We start from the raw sequence: 16,473 nt of genomic DNA, 5'->3' as shown, positions 1-16,473 counted from the left end.
ATTGGGTCAGTTTCCCATGTTTGCTCCTCTATGCCTCTGACATCATTTTTGTCGACCATAATGGGGGGGAGTGACTCCTCATTTCATTTACAATATAAATGAAAAATATTATCTGAATCAAAATTGTTTACAGACATTTTAAAATCATACTTCCCTTTGTAAGATTCATTGTTATTGTGTTGTGTCCTGACCACTGCAGCATGTTACCAAGCAGCACTTGTTTACCCCTATACATTATTTAACTGCTCCAATATGTTTGGATAAAACACAGCAAATCAGTGATGAGGTTTTTAAACCTGTTTAACACATCAGATGGAATTAAAAATGAAAAGCTTATCTGCTAAAATAAAAGACTATTGATGTGGATATAGTAGTTGGCAGAGATCGTTAGTCAAACTGTATATGAAGCATAGCAAAGAAAAGGTGGGTTTATATACCACAAAAGTAAGGCAATACAAAGTAAGACACAATAAGCAGGTGCAACTAGCTTGGCCAACAAGGGAAACATTGGCAATATAAAGGAATGGTATAAGGGCACTGGAGGTTAGAGGGGATATTCCATTATGTATGCAACAAAAGGGTAATAAGTTTTGCCACTGGGAAAAGACCATTAAATACAGAGTAAAAGGTTATCATTGTTGATTGTTTATTTGTTGGAATGTGCGACAGGCAGAGGAATAAAGGGCTGACATCCTCCATTAATGCAGATTTTACTCTACATGCAGTTCAATGGGAGATAAGCCCTCACTGGGGCCTTTTATTTTACAAGACCTGGTAGTCCTCTTTGTCAATCTGTGTGTTCTGGCAAATGCCAGAGGGGCCACTATTTTGGATTCAGCCGAATACCGAACCAAATCCGTAGCCTAATTTGCATATGCAAATCAATGAGGGGGAGGGAAAAAGAGAGCCCTGCGCATAGTGGCTAAAAAATGTTTTACTTTCCTGTTTTGTGATGAAAAGTCACATGATTTTAAGGATTCAGGTTCGGTTCGGCCAGACACAAGGATTCAGCCGAATCCTGCTGAAAATGGCTGAATACCAAACCAAATCCTGGATTTGTTGCATCCCTAATAGAAAGTCACTATTTAGTGGGCTGGTGGGTGCTTTTTGAGCCTCTGTACACTTGGAATGCCAGAGCCTATTTCGACCAGTCCAGACTGCCCATTGTTATGCCTTTGTGTAGAACCTCCCTCCACTCTGAGATCATTTAAAAATAGGATTTTGTGAAGAAACCATTGATTTGCTTGCATGGGAAGCTGAGGTGAAGAGCTGAAGCATAATAACATGAAAGATAAGGGATGTACAGAATGGCAAATGCAAAAATATGTCAAACAATGTTTTAAATACTCTTTATGTAACTCTTAGTAACTGACAAGGCAAGGAATTTCTTGCTCGTCTGCTTTTTTTAATAAGGGTTAAACCTTTTAAAAATGCTACAGGAATGGTTTGTTTGACATTCCTTTGAAAAGCAAAACCCTGAGTGTTTCAGGTAGGGTGTCCTTGCCAGAACTCTTACTGTTTATATCTATTCTAGCTTAGAATTCTGTGTATTCTGGACAGTGTTCCATAATAAAGGAGAATGACTGAGCATTTCCCCATCTTAAACTGTGCTCTGTGACTTTTATCAGCAAGTCTCCCTGCTCTGCCAGTGGCCACAGAATCATGTTTGCTAACTGATTGACTGATAACATTAATGCCTTTTAAAATTTACTGTATAAACCAGAGATCTGCAACATTTTAATCTCGCTTTGCTGCTGGGGTTACAGTCCAGATCCTTGGCATGAACAAAATTTCTTTTTCACCTCCTGTTCTACCTGTAAGAGATCCCTTCAGTTCTGTTTCAGATACAAAAACAAAAGTTTTTATTTTTTTAAAGATACACTGATCTTTCCCATAAATAAAAATATGAGATTATATGTTTTAGGTTGTCAGCATAGAAATTGAGTTCAAAGCAATTAAAGTGAGCAATTAAGCGGCAAATCCTAGCCTATTACCTGTTTGCGTAAGAGAAAATAGCAGGGAGCGGCTCTATGGCTATGCTGTAAAGCTAATTTGTTCATGAAGTTGGCTTCTGTATGAAATTAGGTAACAGTGCCTTTATCCTAGTTATGTTTCAGAGAAAACAGAGCCCTCCCAAAATATAACATATGTATTAAGGTTTACTTTACATTTATTTTCAGTTAAATATTCATTCCCTATTATTGTATGTTTTATTCAGTACAGGTATGTGATCCGTTATCTGGAAACCTGTTATACAGAAAGCTCCGAATTATGGAAAGGCCATTTCCCATAGACTCTCTTTTATCCAAATAATCCAAATTTTAAAAATAATGATTTCCTTCTTCTCTGTAATAATAAAACAGTAGCTTGTACTTGATCCAAACTAAGATATAATTAATCCTTATTGCTAGGAAAACCAGCCTATTGGGGTTATTTAATGTTTAAATGATTTTCTGGTAGACTTAAGGTCTGAAGAACCAAATTACAGAAAGATCCATTATCCAGAAAACCCAAGTTCCTGAGCGTTCTGGATAACAGGTCCCGTACAAGAACTGCATATTTCATAAGTGTTACTACACTTCTGTATAATCAAATAATAGACTTCTGTAAAAAATGAAATGTAGTCCATGTACTTCTGTGGAAGTCTGCCCTTTGTGGCAGTGTGCTTATTTACTGAATTACTAAAAACTGAGCAAATTGGTCCTGGGCAGTAACCCATAGGCAACCAATCACATTTTAACTTTCGTTTGCCTTCCTGCAGCTCACTGAACTGGTTGCTATTGGTTATAGCCTGGTATTAGTAGAACACTGTAAAACTACTGGTCTCTGCTCAGTGTAATCTTACTGTAAGGGTCAAAGGCACATAGGGTTGTTTTGGGCAATCTTAATCCACAATTTTTAGTAGTTCTGGGCATTGGCGTCAGAATTTCCTCATTAGCTGCTATGGCAGTTGCATGAAAGCGATATCTTAATTATGTGTGTGGTGATTGTGCTTTCAGCACTACAGGCAACTAAAATAGCAAGCAGAACAAACTGGCAACAACCTTCAAGATTTTTTCTTAGAAGTGGAAGTCTTGGGTCCTCATTTGAAGTGGGGGTGCCAGGGGAATAGTGCAAAAAACAGGCAAAGCACTATGTGGCACCATGTAGGAAAAAATTGCACCTGCCAACTGAAAAAAAAAACCCGTACTTACCTTTCCCAGGCATCCCTAGTACTAGGGACTATTCTTATACTTGCACATGAACTCTGAAACAAAATTCAGATTTCAGAATTGTGCATGCACATGGGTAAGGAATGGATGCCTGGGTATAGATTCAAATGTCAGGTGACACTGTGTTAAGTTTTTTATTTTCCCCATGGTGAGTGCATTTTTTTTCTGAAAAAGGTTCTCTGTATGGCCACTAATTTTTTTGTTTTTATTGCTTATTATTCTGAGGAGGCACTCTTTTATGTATCTTCCAGTCTACCTTTCAATTTGTTAGAAGCAACATATTGAGCATCTGCGCATTCACAAATTCGTAAAACCATATGGGCACAGAACAAGGCAGAAGAGCCAAAAATGTACAACAGCATGGCAGCCGCTAGTTGACCCTGCAGTGTTAATTAATCTCCTGCTGGGTTGTGAAGTGGAGCCAACTCTAAAGAAAGCACATATAGTGCATCAATGGCTTCAACAAGAATCCTCAAACTGCAAGAACATTAATATAAACAAGTTCTACTGCCTATGCAATCTATTTTAGGGCCCGCTTTTATCAATGTTCAAATTTGAATTTTTACTACAATTCTTTTTTTATTTATAAAACTCACAAATTCAAATTAGATTTACTGAAACTCATTTTTATGGGATTTGTTTTAAATGTTTTGATTTTTTTTTTTTTTTTTTTAAAAGTTGCTAAACTTATTGAAATTGATGAGTAGAATGTGAGTTTGCCCTGTCTGAGTTCCCCCCACACACACACATTTTTAGTGGAATTATGACAAATAGGCCTCACATGGTGTGAACACTACCTGGGTGAAGATACGGGTCAAAAGTGCAATAAAGATATTATTCAGAGCATGAGAAAAACAGGTTTGATATTTCGGGTTTAATATCCTTTACACATTCACTTATCCCTTGAGTAAGTGTTTGCTAAAACGATGGGAATCCCTCTCTGATGTGCCGGATTAGGAATCTTTATTGCATTTTTATATGCTGGAATCATTTGTTGAAATTTTATTTCATGCAGGATAACTGGATCATGTGTACACCCCACTTACACCCCATAAACACAAGGGTTTTTAAAAGTTGCACTTAGATGTGATCACATTAGAGACATTTTCATTGCTGTATGCAAATTTGTATAATCATTTACAGGGGATGTTGACATTTGCATTAACTTTCACTATGGTCCGTGATATTTCCACTTTGGCCTTTATTTATTTATTTTTTCCTGTATTAATTAGCTTTTCAGTTTGCAATTTTAGCAGCTGTCTGGTTGCTGAGGTACAATTTACTGTAGCATCCGAGCAGTGTTGTAAATGACAGACTGGTAGATGAATACTAGAGGCCCTGAACATGATTAAGTAACTCAAAGTAACAATAACCATAAATATGTGTTTTTACAGAGCAACAGTTTTTTAGTGGCCAGGTTCAGTGACCCCCCCATCAACCAGATAGAATACTAAATTTCAAGCTGGGATGGGGCAGAAGAGGAATGCCAATGATTACAATAAAAATGCTAATTAAAATTTTGCAAAGAATAGGACATTGTAGAGCATATGCTAAATATTAACTTAAATTTCACCTACCCTTATGACTAATGTAAAGCAATCTGTATATCAGGTACTTATGTAGATCCAGCTTGATAAACAATCATTTAGGGCACCATGAACTTATAAAGGAAGCATAAATGTAGAAATGGATTCAAAAGATGCAAAAAGCATGTGTATTTTATCATCTATGACAACACTTGTAAATCTGTAGACGTGTCAGTCATTTTTCTAAATACATTTCATTTATTAAATCTCTGCTTTGTATTGCACCCACAGACGCTGCCTGTACAAACCTTAGTCAGGTTCATGATTGACATCTGCAGTGGGATGGAATACCTTAGCTCTAAGAACTTCATCCACAGGGACCTTGCCACCCGCAACTGCATGTAAGTAACATAAAAAATCAGTACATTAATCAGCTGTATAATAAGCTATATTACATCTTTTCTTTATTGATTGTGATTTTCTACATGTTACAGCTTTCATTTATTTATTCTACATGTTCAATTTATGAATGCCTTCAAGGGAAACTAGCATCAGGAAATGGAAAAAAAATATAAAGTATTTTGCTTATTGTCACGGTTACTTGTTTTGTCCATGCTGGGCCACAAGGCAAATATTTACTTAGGAGTGAACATACTGCAAATAACCCTGCTTATAAAAGTGGGTGCAATTGAGTTCTCAAAAGATTAATGTTTGTAGGATTAATCAGCATCTGATTGATTCATTGGTTTTAAGTTTTTGACTTTTGATTAATGTATGACCAACAAGACATTCTGCTGGTGCTATGTGAACATACAGACTGCCTAGTGGTATGACCTGAAGCACTTTCAGACGGTAAATCCATTTAAGGAATGTAATAAGTAACATGCTGCGTAAATGTGACAGTGCTGTATAAATAACAGATAATCATGAGTGCACTAATGTATTATGTAAAGTTTCAACATATGGAATTTTGAGGCCCCATTAATCAGTGTTCCGACTTCATAAAATTCTGACTTGCTTAGCTGTAGTCTAAAGGGCCAGATATCCTACAATGCAACATCATAAAGCACCATATGGTTATGTACTTGCCTGGATTTTATTGCCTGCAAAATATGTTTGTCCTATACCATAGAACTGGTGCCAAGATATTTCCAGATATACATGCAGTGATCTACATGCTTGTTCCTATCAAATCAAGCTGACATCCCTGCTCCATTCTTAATTTGCGTCCAGAGAACTCTTTGATAAAAGATCGTGATGATGATAGAATACGAGACACAAATGGCAAACAAAAAGCTCAAATTCTATTGTCTGGGACAAACTGGCACAGAATTGCATGCCATCATGATGACTAGAACAGCAAATGTTCAACGCTGTGCAGAAAAAAATTGTCGCTCCAAGTGCCAGCATGTTTTTTAGCCCTCATTTTCCAAACCTTATGTGGGTAAAAGTGCATAGTTAGGGATACACTGAATCCAGTATTCATTTCCCGTATTTGGCCAGGATTTTTTTTTTCTACAGAATTCCTTGTGCCTGGCTGAAACAAATCCGAATCCATAAAATCATGTAACTTTTTGTCACAAAACAAGGAAGTAAATTTTTTAGCTTTGTGCGCGACTCTCTTTTCCCCTCCCTGATTTGCATATGCAAATTAGGGATCAGATTAGGTTCCGTATTTGGCTGAATCTTTCATGAAGGATTTAGGGTTCGGCTGTATCCAAAATAGTGCATTCCGAGTGCATAATGAGGCTGACCATTGTTCAGGGGGATCCAGTTAGAAACATGGCCCCATGAAAGTTTGTGGAAAAGCAAAAAAATATAACCTTTAGACTAAGAAGAGTAACACTTCCACACCAGCTACAAAAAATGCCATAGCCTGGCCTGTCCTACTTTCTGTACCTAAATCTGTTTCTAGTAAAAACAGAATTATTTATTACCAGGGGAAGTCTGGCTTCTTTGGTTGGTAGGAATGTTTTTGTTTTTATTTGGGGCCTTCTTCGTTCGCAGTAAGGCTACAGATATAGAGAAACACTGGTGTATCATCCATTCAGCTACAGTTCCAAAATAAGCAATCACTCTAAAAGATCATGGGCTTTCAAGGATTTCGCGGAGAGAAAATAGGCATTCCCCCAAATCTCACTCTAACTGGCATTTATGCTAAGCCCCTCTTGCCACATCTCCAAAACCCCTAAGGAAGACTAGCTCCGCAGCTTGGGGACCACTGAGCTAAGGTTTGATGTCAAAGGAAATCCTATTGCTTTCACCACCTGGGGCAACCTTTGGAGGTGCAACCTTTTCATAGCCTTCCTAAGATCATAAGAAATGAGTACACATATAGGGCTATATTAGTGTATCAGTAATACACCATAGGAGGTGACTTTGAAAAAAGACAACTCTCCATAACGTTTAACCTGTTTATCTAAATGAAATCTGCCTAACTGCTGATTCAGAGGAAGGTATTAAAACCCCATGTGAAGCCTCTTCAATTTGCCTTAGAGGGGGGAGGATTGCTTGGGAATTCCAAATAAACCAGCCTCTGGATTGACAGAGGTATGTTAAAAAAAAATTATGCTGCTTGTATACACAAAATAGCAGCTAGGGGGCGATGGGGGGAATTCAGTTTTAAGATATAAAAAAATCCACTTTTCCGTTTTTGGCACTTATAAGTTATTATTTTTGAGATAAATGTTCTCATTCTTCTTTCATTCACCCCCTTCCCTTCTGCATGTTTCTTTCCCTTCATAAAACTGGTTTACATTGTACAAGAGTCAACCTGATAACTGATCTTGTATCTTCTTGTGTATTGCAGTAGTAACAAAGATATACACTGTCAGATGTTGATTGCAGTTGAGATGTAATGTGAGCTCCTTGTATCACATCTCATGTTCTTGTCAATGGGCTCTAATCTGATAATATGACAAATTACATCCACTTTAATTTACTGCAACATCTGGGATTGCCTTTGGCATTATTTACATAATAAACTATAAGAATGTGATAAAATATCTCATTACTGTTATAAAGTATTTTCCTCTGAAAACCTATAATCAAGAAAGCTTATTCTTATTTTTTCATGATTCCCTACTCTCTTTAATATTAAAACAGCACCTTTTACTTAGATGACATGAAACCATGTTGTTAGTGAAACAATCATTTGAGATAATGCATAGCTTACCTTTATAATACATATTTGTATGTTCATGACTCTGTTCTGAGTCTATCATGCTATAGTCAAGGGAAGTCAATCTCACAACCTTCCAGCGGTTATAAATTAGAACTCCCACAATTAACAATGACACTAAACATGTGGCACTGCAGCTGTTGCAGAACTAATCTCCTGGTATCCTCTTGAAACTGAGATGTTCTGCAACAGCTGGATTGACATGCCACGTATAGGCTACTACTTTACTTTCTCTGGAAAAGGCGTGTCAGTCTAGAGCTTTGGCTAAAGGTGGAATCTGCTTTATACATTATCAAACCCAGAGGTGGATATAATACATTGAAGTTCACTGCAGAATACATCAATTTATTTATCTTTTATTCCAAGACTTTGTATGGGGTGGGGCATAATATTAGGAGCTTAAATTGCTTTCCTGTGTATTAAACCAATATTTGAGTACATAGCAAGCCTGAATAAAGGTAAATGGCTGCTGTGCATTTTACTGTGTACAGTGCTCCGGATAGCCCTATGTATCTTAAATTATTGTTCCTGAAACACCACCTATGTGTATCTTTGGTCTCTCAAGATTATTTCCTCTGCTGCACTGCCAGAGTGGTAGGCGAACGATAGTTCGGTGCCATCTCCCGACCTGCCACTAATCATACAAATCAAATAAAGTAGTAAAAGAACAGATCAGAAGATGTTCTGACCCTGACAGCAATTGTACAAAAGTTATGTCCGACACTAGTACTAGTCTCCCACTGATATCGTCACATCGGCAATACATGCAGAGATATTATCAGTAGCCGACAGAAGTTTTCTAACCTGCCTGATCAACTGAACGACCGATCGACATGGCATGAAAAATTATGGGACACTCCACACACGTCTCAAAAATCGTACGAAACGGAGATTCGTACGATTAAATCTTTTCGTCTGTGGCCAGCTTAAGGGTGCATGATTTCACTTATAGAAAGATGATTATTATCTTTTGTGATCTAGTCATTTGGCATTGTATGAAATAACATATGTATGCAATTTGTAGTTTGGCAACCTAACCTATTGGCTGAGAATCAGCCCTTAGGGGAGCCCTTTCACTTCTTCACATATGTGCTGGAAGCTTATTTAATGCATTGCTCTCCATTTCATAAAGGTAACAATATCATCTTTTTTAATTAAAAAAGATATTCTTATGTTAAGTTTTAAGTTCCTAAAATGTAAAAGGCGAAGAGAACATTTTCCTACTCCAAAACCAATTTACTATGATGTTCATGTGGAGACTTGTAGAGTATTCTCTACCAACCCCCCCATGTCTTTTTTTTTTTTTTTTCTCTCAGCCTTTTAGTAAACATTTTGCTGCTGGACTGTAAAAGGGGTTGTTCACCTTTGAGTTAACTTTTAGTATGATGTAGAGAGTGGTATTCTGAGAGAATTTGCAATTGTTTTTTTTTTTATTTGCTGTTTTTGAGTTATTCAGCCATTTATTCAGCATCTCTACAGTTTGCAATTTTAGCAGTCTGGTTGCTATGGTCCAAATAACCCTAGCAACCATGCATTGATTTGAATAAGAGACTGGAATTTAAATAGGAGAGGCCCTGAATAAAAAGCTGAGTAGTAAAAAGTAGCAATAACAATAGCCTTTGTAGCCTTGCAGAGCATTTGTATGATAGATGGGGTCAGTGACCCCCATTTGAAAGCTGGAAAGAATCATAAGAATGCAAATAATTGAAAAAAAAAAAACTATATAAAACAAATAATGAAGACCAATTAAAAAGTTACTCCGAGATGGCCATTCTATAACATGCCAAATGTTAAATGAAAGGTGATCAACACCTTTAATTTATTTATTCATATATTTGAAATCTCATACCATAATTTGTACATTGCAACAATACTTATTGTTTTCCATTTGGGGATCATAAAATTCAAATTACAATTGACAGAATGATGTGTGTAATGTGTGTAAACTTTGTGTCAGAGAAGCCAGAACACTTTTTGCCCTGATTCTTCCTGGTTACACATCACATTCTGGAATGTGAGTGATATAACTGGAATGTTTGGAATTTTTGTAACACTACACTCCAACTTGTACCCTTTTCTTTGTATATAACATAAAAATCAATAGACATGCATATTAGTTCTGCTGGTTTGGTCATTTTATACTGGATTGGCCACCATGATTGTTTATGAGACAGAGAGCTATCACTCAGAAGTGGCAAACTGGAGCTGACTGGCTCAGGGTTGCTTAATTCAACTAGGATATCCTGACCAATCCGTTTGGTTTGAGGACCTCTACTGGTACGTGTGGAAACCTTGGCTGGTGTGTCCATTTCAGTGCCTGCATATTTAGCCATCTGACTTGAGGACTGAAAAATGTGATTTAGTGGAATATGCAAATCCTTTAGAGTTGCCAAATTGATATTTATTTATTAAGTGTCAGTATATTTGAGATCATACACTATTCACATCAGTCCCTGCACAGTGGAGCTTACAATGTAAAGCCCATATCACACAAAAGTTAGGATCAGTTATATTAGGAGCCAATTGACCTGCCTGTTATAAACACTGCTTGGCCCTTGGGTCCGCTGAGTGGAGTGAAATCTCCCTGTCTAACTGCTTAAATGTGTAACAGTGAATCCATTGTAAACAGAATTGCAATTGCTAAATAATTCATCTAGCAATAAATTACTGTTCTGGCTGTACTGGAATGCAAGCACTTGAGCAATGTGTGACTGAAGGCCATACAGAAAGATGATAACAGGATTTAATTTAAGAGCCCCTCAGCAAAGCGCCATGCCACCAGCTTGCGAGAGCATAATTTCTCTACTTAATTGAATTTACAGCTCCTAATCTGCAAGAGACTGAGGCCAATTAAGCAGATGGCTTGTTTTTTTTTTTAATCTCTTTATCAAAGGGGAATAAAAGCGTCAAATATATTTTTTTCTGTCACAAAAAGTGAACAAACTCTTTGGGGGTTATTTAATAGGAGGGAAAAGTGTCACAAATGATGGAAGGATTCTTTCCCAGGATTCAGTGCAGATTTCCCATGATCCAAAGCAGCACAATTATGCCACCTGTATTGAAGTTGAGGCATATTTTTGCTTTTATGATTTTTTGGGTTCAAGGTAGTAAAGGAAATAAACGTGTCGCATTACTAGAGAAGAGAACTAGGCAGATGGTAGATAAAAGTAGCACTGTTGGCGTCTTGCTTAATGAGCTTCAATCTTTCATAGCTATATTTTTCCTTTTTTTTTTATATGCAAATATCTGTGTACATTTTTTTCCCAAATACCGCATCGCACCTTAACATGACTGAAGAAAATGGGAGTTGCTTATCACAACAGCTGGGGGTGCTGTGAGTTTGATACATTGGACACATCAGAACCATGAAAGTACTAGTTTATTAAACAATATATTTATATTTAAGTGTAATGGGAATACATTTTAGTACTATTAATTTTGTTTTTAATCTGTTCATCAGTGTTTAGAAAAAAAAGATTTGTCTGCTTCATATTGTTTCAAGAGTTAGAATTAGTGCAGAAAGAGAGAGATAAGATACTACTTTAAATCACAATTACGGGATATGGTATACATGAACATTCTTTAGAACCAAGTATGCCAAAATAATTTTGAGTGGATTTTTTGTCACGTGAGTGGGGACAGCTATAGAATTAGACCTCTAGTGACCTTTATTACAATTTACATTACTGCTGAAAAAAAGTTCTTCAGTTATAAGCAACCATTATGGCAGCAGCCACTCATATGTATAAATGCAAATATTCAAAAAAGGAAAAGGCATGCTGTCATACTTATTTATCTTTTAAAGGTTGAATGAAGACATGACAGTGTGTGTGGCAGACTTTGGTCTCTCCAAAAAAATCTACAGTGGCGACTACTACCGCCAAGGCTGTGCTTCCAAACTTCCTGTAAAGTGGCTGGCATTGGAGAGCCTTGCGGACAATGTTTACACTGTGCACAGTGATGTGGTAAGTGTTCTTGGTAGTATAAATCAAGCTTAGACTTATGGTATTGATTCATATTTATATAAGCTTATGGTAAGGGCAGAGGTCTGATGTGTCCAGTACAGTATTGATGCCAAGTTATCATTTTCAGGGATATATAGCATGAGTCATGTGGCTGCATAACATAAAGTAATTGCAAAACAAAATTAATAAGCATACACCAGTAACTTTCTTGATTAATTTTTTTTGTCAATTTCTAACAGTCCCTTCCTAACAGCTATTATCCCCGCTGTTACTATAGGAACCATGTCTCATTATTATACCTGCTATCCCACAGCCACAGTCCCTTCCCAGAGGCTATTATCTACACTGCTACTATAAGCACAATCTCTTCCTACTATACCTGCTATCCCCAACCACAGTCACTTCCCATTATTATCCTTACTGCAACTATAGGCAAAATTTAACCTTACTATACCTGCTATTCCTTACCCACAATCTTTGCCAGAGCTTACTTTCCCCACTGCTACTTTAGGCATAATTATACCTTATTGATACAATCCCGCTCTGCACCAGCTATGCTATAGTTCGCTACTGGACTATTATCCCCACTGCTACCAGGTCTGGCACTAGGGGTAGGCAGAAGAGGCAGCTGAATAGGGCGTAATAATGAAGGGTCGCTGGGCAGCTGCTTCTAAAATTGTCCTGCTTACCCCTAGCCGGGTTTACACCCCTAACTTCCCTCCCTCCATCTGTTATCCTCCCTTCCCCTGCGTTAACCTCCCCTCCATCACGTTCCCCTCTACTTCGTCGCCCTCCCCCCTCGTTCGGTGACCGGCCCGGTTTCCTTGGGTGCCTGGTCGACCTGACCTGGCCCTGACTGCTACTATAGGCACCATCTCTCCCTTCATAGGTGGAACAATCACCTTGGAGTGTATCTCTTGTTTAACATTATGTGGAAACCATGTACAGTTCACGTATTGAGCTTTTATTTTTTTTAAAAATTTTGGACAATATAACCCTATGGTTAATACTATCAAATTAAAAAAAAAGTATTAATCATTTCCTTTCATATTTCATTTTCCTAGTGGGCATTTGGTGTGACACTGTGGGAGATAGCGACTCTGGGACAGACTCCCTACGCTGGTGTGGAGAATTCTGAAATCTACAGCTACCTCATTGCTGGGAACAGACTGAAGCAGCCGCTGGACTGCCTAGACGAGCTGTAAGTAATGTGCCCACCTGCGCCACAGAGGTTACAGGCTACCCTAGCTGTGCAAGCATCTCTCTTTGTGTTGTGTTGCTGATGGATGCAAAGTCCAATGGAAAGAGGATCAAAAAATAGCACATAATTAGAGCATCTACCGCTCATTAAAACATCAACTTATTCAGAATTTGCCAATGTGCCAGGAATGCTTCATAATTATATGTGGTCTGCAAACAATATGAGGAACTCTGGTGCCACCTAGAAAGGGATGAGGAGACTAACAGGCCGCTATCTCTCAGAGATATAAAGCTGGCTGAAATATAATATAAAATAAGTTAAATATGAGGTGACTGGGAGATGTGTGATTTGCTTGGGGGGAGACTGCAAGTAATGTTCTTGTAGTGAAACAAGTCCTACCCAGTCATCTGCTCAGTTCTTTACTAGCATAACAAACTGCACCTCTCAGCTAAACCATTGACTCACATTTTTCCTGGCAGCCAGGATGACGTTTTGTAGGGTCTGATTTACATTCTACAGAGATAAGTATGGCTAAACAATGGATCGTAAGGTGCAAATAGACACTTGCGAATGGCATAGCAGAGCCAAAACAATAGCCAGTTAGACCAAAATTGGCAATGCAGTTAAGAGCACAGTTAAAAGTGTAAACTAGGCTTGGGCGAATTTGTCCCGAAACAGCGAAAAATTTGCGAAATGCATTGAAGAAGTCAATGGGCTTCAAAATTATTTATTTTATTTAAAAATTTTGGTGCCTGCGACAATTTTTATATGCGCCTATTTTGCCCAAATGCATTAAAATAAATGGGTGTCTGAATAATTTTGACGTGCAACAATTTTTATGTGCGCGACTTTTCTGACTTGCGCCCAATTTTTTTTTTTTTTTTTTTTGAAGCAGTGGATTTTTCAACTGCGAATTTTAATCACAGTTTAATTATTTATATACTAATTAAGGGAATGCCCTAAAATTAATTTGCTGGGGGCCCAGTAACATCTAGTAACGCCACTGGGAATGCTCTTTACATTGCAATACAGCTAGCAACCCAGTGTTCATAAAGACGTTTGCTATACTTGCCTCTGAAAAAATGTCTCAGCGGAGTTAACCAGTACAGCAGTCCTCACACTTAAAGGAACAGTAACACTAAAAAATTAAAGTCTTTTAAGGAAAGGATAATATGATGTACTGTTGTGCTGCACTAGTAAAACTGACTTCTTTGCTTCAGAAATGCTACTATAGTTTATATAAACAGGCTGCTATGTAGCCATGGGGGCAACCCATGAAAAAGGAGAAAAGGCACAGGATACACAGCATATAACAGATACGCTCTGTAGTATTCAATGCAATACTTTGGGACTTATCTGTTATCTACTGTGTATCCTGTGCTTGAATGGTTGCCCCCATGGATACTAAGCAGTTTGTATAAACAATAGTTGTGTTTCTGAAGCAAACAAATGGAGGACAACTGCAATAATATTGTAGCCAATAGGTTTTGGCTGCTGGGTCAGTGACCCCCATTTTTTAGAGATGGAAAGAGTCAGAAGATTAAAGCAAATAATTCAAAAACTATATAAAAAAATCATGAAAATCAGCTGAAAAGTTGCAAGTAATCTATTCTATAACATACTAAAATTAATTTAAAGGAATTGTTCAGTGTAAAAATAAAAACTGGGTAAATAGGCTGTGCAAAATGAACAAATGTGCAAAATAGGATAGGGTGTGCAAAATAAAAAATGTTTCTAATATAGTTAGTTAGACAAAAATGTAATGTATAAAGGCTGGAGTGACTGAATGCCTAACATAATAGGCAGAATACAATGCTTTTCAGCTTTTTAGTTTCTACTGATTGGTTACCAGGCAGTAACCAATCAGTGACTTGAGGGGGGGGGGCACATGGGCCATAACTGTTTGCTTTTGAATCTGAGCTGCAGCTAATTATTAATTGTCCCATCTCCCTTCAAGTCGCTGACTAACTCAGAGTTAGAGAGCCGAAAAGCAGGAAGTTCTGTTCTGTTCTGTTGACATCCAGTCACTCCATCCTTTATACGTTACAATTTTGCCTAACTAACTATATTAGAACATTTTTTATTTTGCACAGTCTATTTGCCCACTTTTTATTTTCACACTGAACTGTTCCTTTAAGGCTGCTTCCTACATTGCACCCTTTTGTCTCTTAGCACTTACTTTTATACTTAAACACTGCAGATTCCATGCAGACTTTCTGGCCTAGGATCTATGAGCCACAGAGCTGGGGTATAGCTGCTTATTCCTTTCATTTACCTCATTTAGGGGCCCATTCACTAAGCTCGAGTGAAGGATTCGAATGAAAAAAATTCGAATTTCGAAGTATTTTTTGGGTACTTCGACCATCGAATTGGTTAAATTCGTTCGAATACGAACGGAATCGAACGAAAAATCGTTCGACTATTCGACCATTCGATAGTCGAAGTACTTTCGCTTTAAAAAAAACTTCGACCCCCTACTTCGGCAGATAAAACCTACCGAAGTCAATGTTAGCCTATGGGGAAGGTCCCCATAGGTTTGCTAACCTTTTTTTGATCGAAGGATTTTCCTTCGATCGAACGATTAAAATCCTTCGATCGAACGAACGAACGAACGTTTAGCTCTAAATCCTTCGACTTCGATATTCGAAGTCGAAGGATTTCAATTCGAGGGTCGAATTTCGAAGTATTTTTTACTTCGAAATTCGACCCTTAGTGAATCTGCCCCTAAGTGTCCTCTGTGGATGGTGAACAGTAAAGCACCTTCATTAACTAAAATGGGGCCACATTAACTGCAGTGCAGTTACTCGTCATGACTAATTAAAAGAAAAAAAGTATGTTTAAATGTACTAAATGGTCTGATGGTTCTCTATATTAACCAATGTGTCTGCTGTTTTATCTGAAACCCATGAGAAAAAATGTGGGGCAGATTTTTTTGTTAATGTTATGTTTATGTCCCAATCACATCTAGTGTCTGCTCAAAATGAACTAAGCACCGGGAGTTCAGCCAACATGTGACTGACACTGAGTATGAACAATGGGCCTCTCTGGTTTGCTAGCAGCTATCTTTGTAATTATAAAGCAGAACTGAAGGCCTTTGTCCTCTGGTGCTGATAATAGGAACAGCCCACTATTGATAGGATTTTATTCCCACCCCAGTGGGCTATTTAGTTGAGGGATGTCTGCCCATCCAGCTTCAGAATTCTTCTCAGTGAGATTCTGAGAGAATTATTTAGCTTTTTCAGCAGCTCTACAGTTTGGAATTGCAGCAGCTATCTGCTTGCCAGGATCCATTTTACCCTAGCAACCAAGCAGTGGTTTAAATGAGGGGCTCCAATATGAATAGGAATGGGCCTCAATACAAAGATAATAATAATAAAAATAATAATAA

General features: G+C 37.7%; 1 protein-coding gene across 1 annotated transcript in view; it reads left to right on the top strand.

Annotated features, from left to right (window-relative positions):
- The window catches only part of tyro3.L (TYRO3 protein tyrosine kinase L homeolog), a 94,727-nt gene that overhangs the window by 75,095 nt on the left and 3,159 nt on the right, over nt 1-16,473 (top strand). Inside the window, 3 exon segments of the mRNA NM_001088754.2 lie at nt 5,030-5,139; nt 11,725-11,884; nt 12,949-13,085. Coding sequence (NP_001082223.1) covers nt 5,030-5,139; nt 11,725-11,884; nt 12,949-13,085 — 407 coding nt within the window.

This window comes from Xenopus laevis, chromosome 8L (genome assembly GCF_017654675.1).
Source record: "Xenopus laevis strain J_2021 chromosome 8L, Xenopus_laevis_v10.1, whole genome shotgun sequence".
Taxonomy (NCBI): Eukaryota; Metazoa; Chordata; class Amphibia; order Anura; family Pipidae; genus Xenopus; species Xenopus laevis.
Note: the sequence above shows the minus strand (reverse complement) of the source record. Positions and strands in the feature narration are given on the sequence as shown.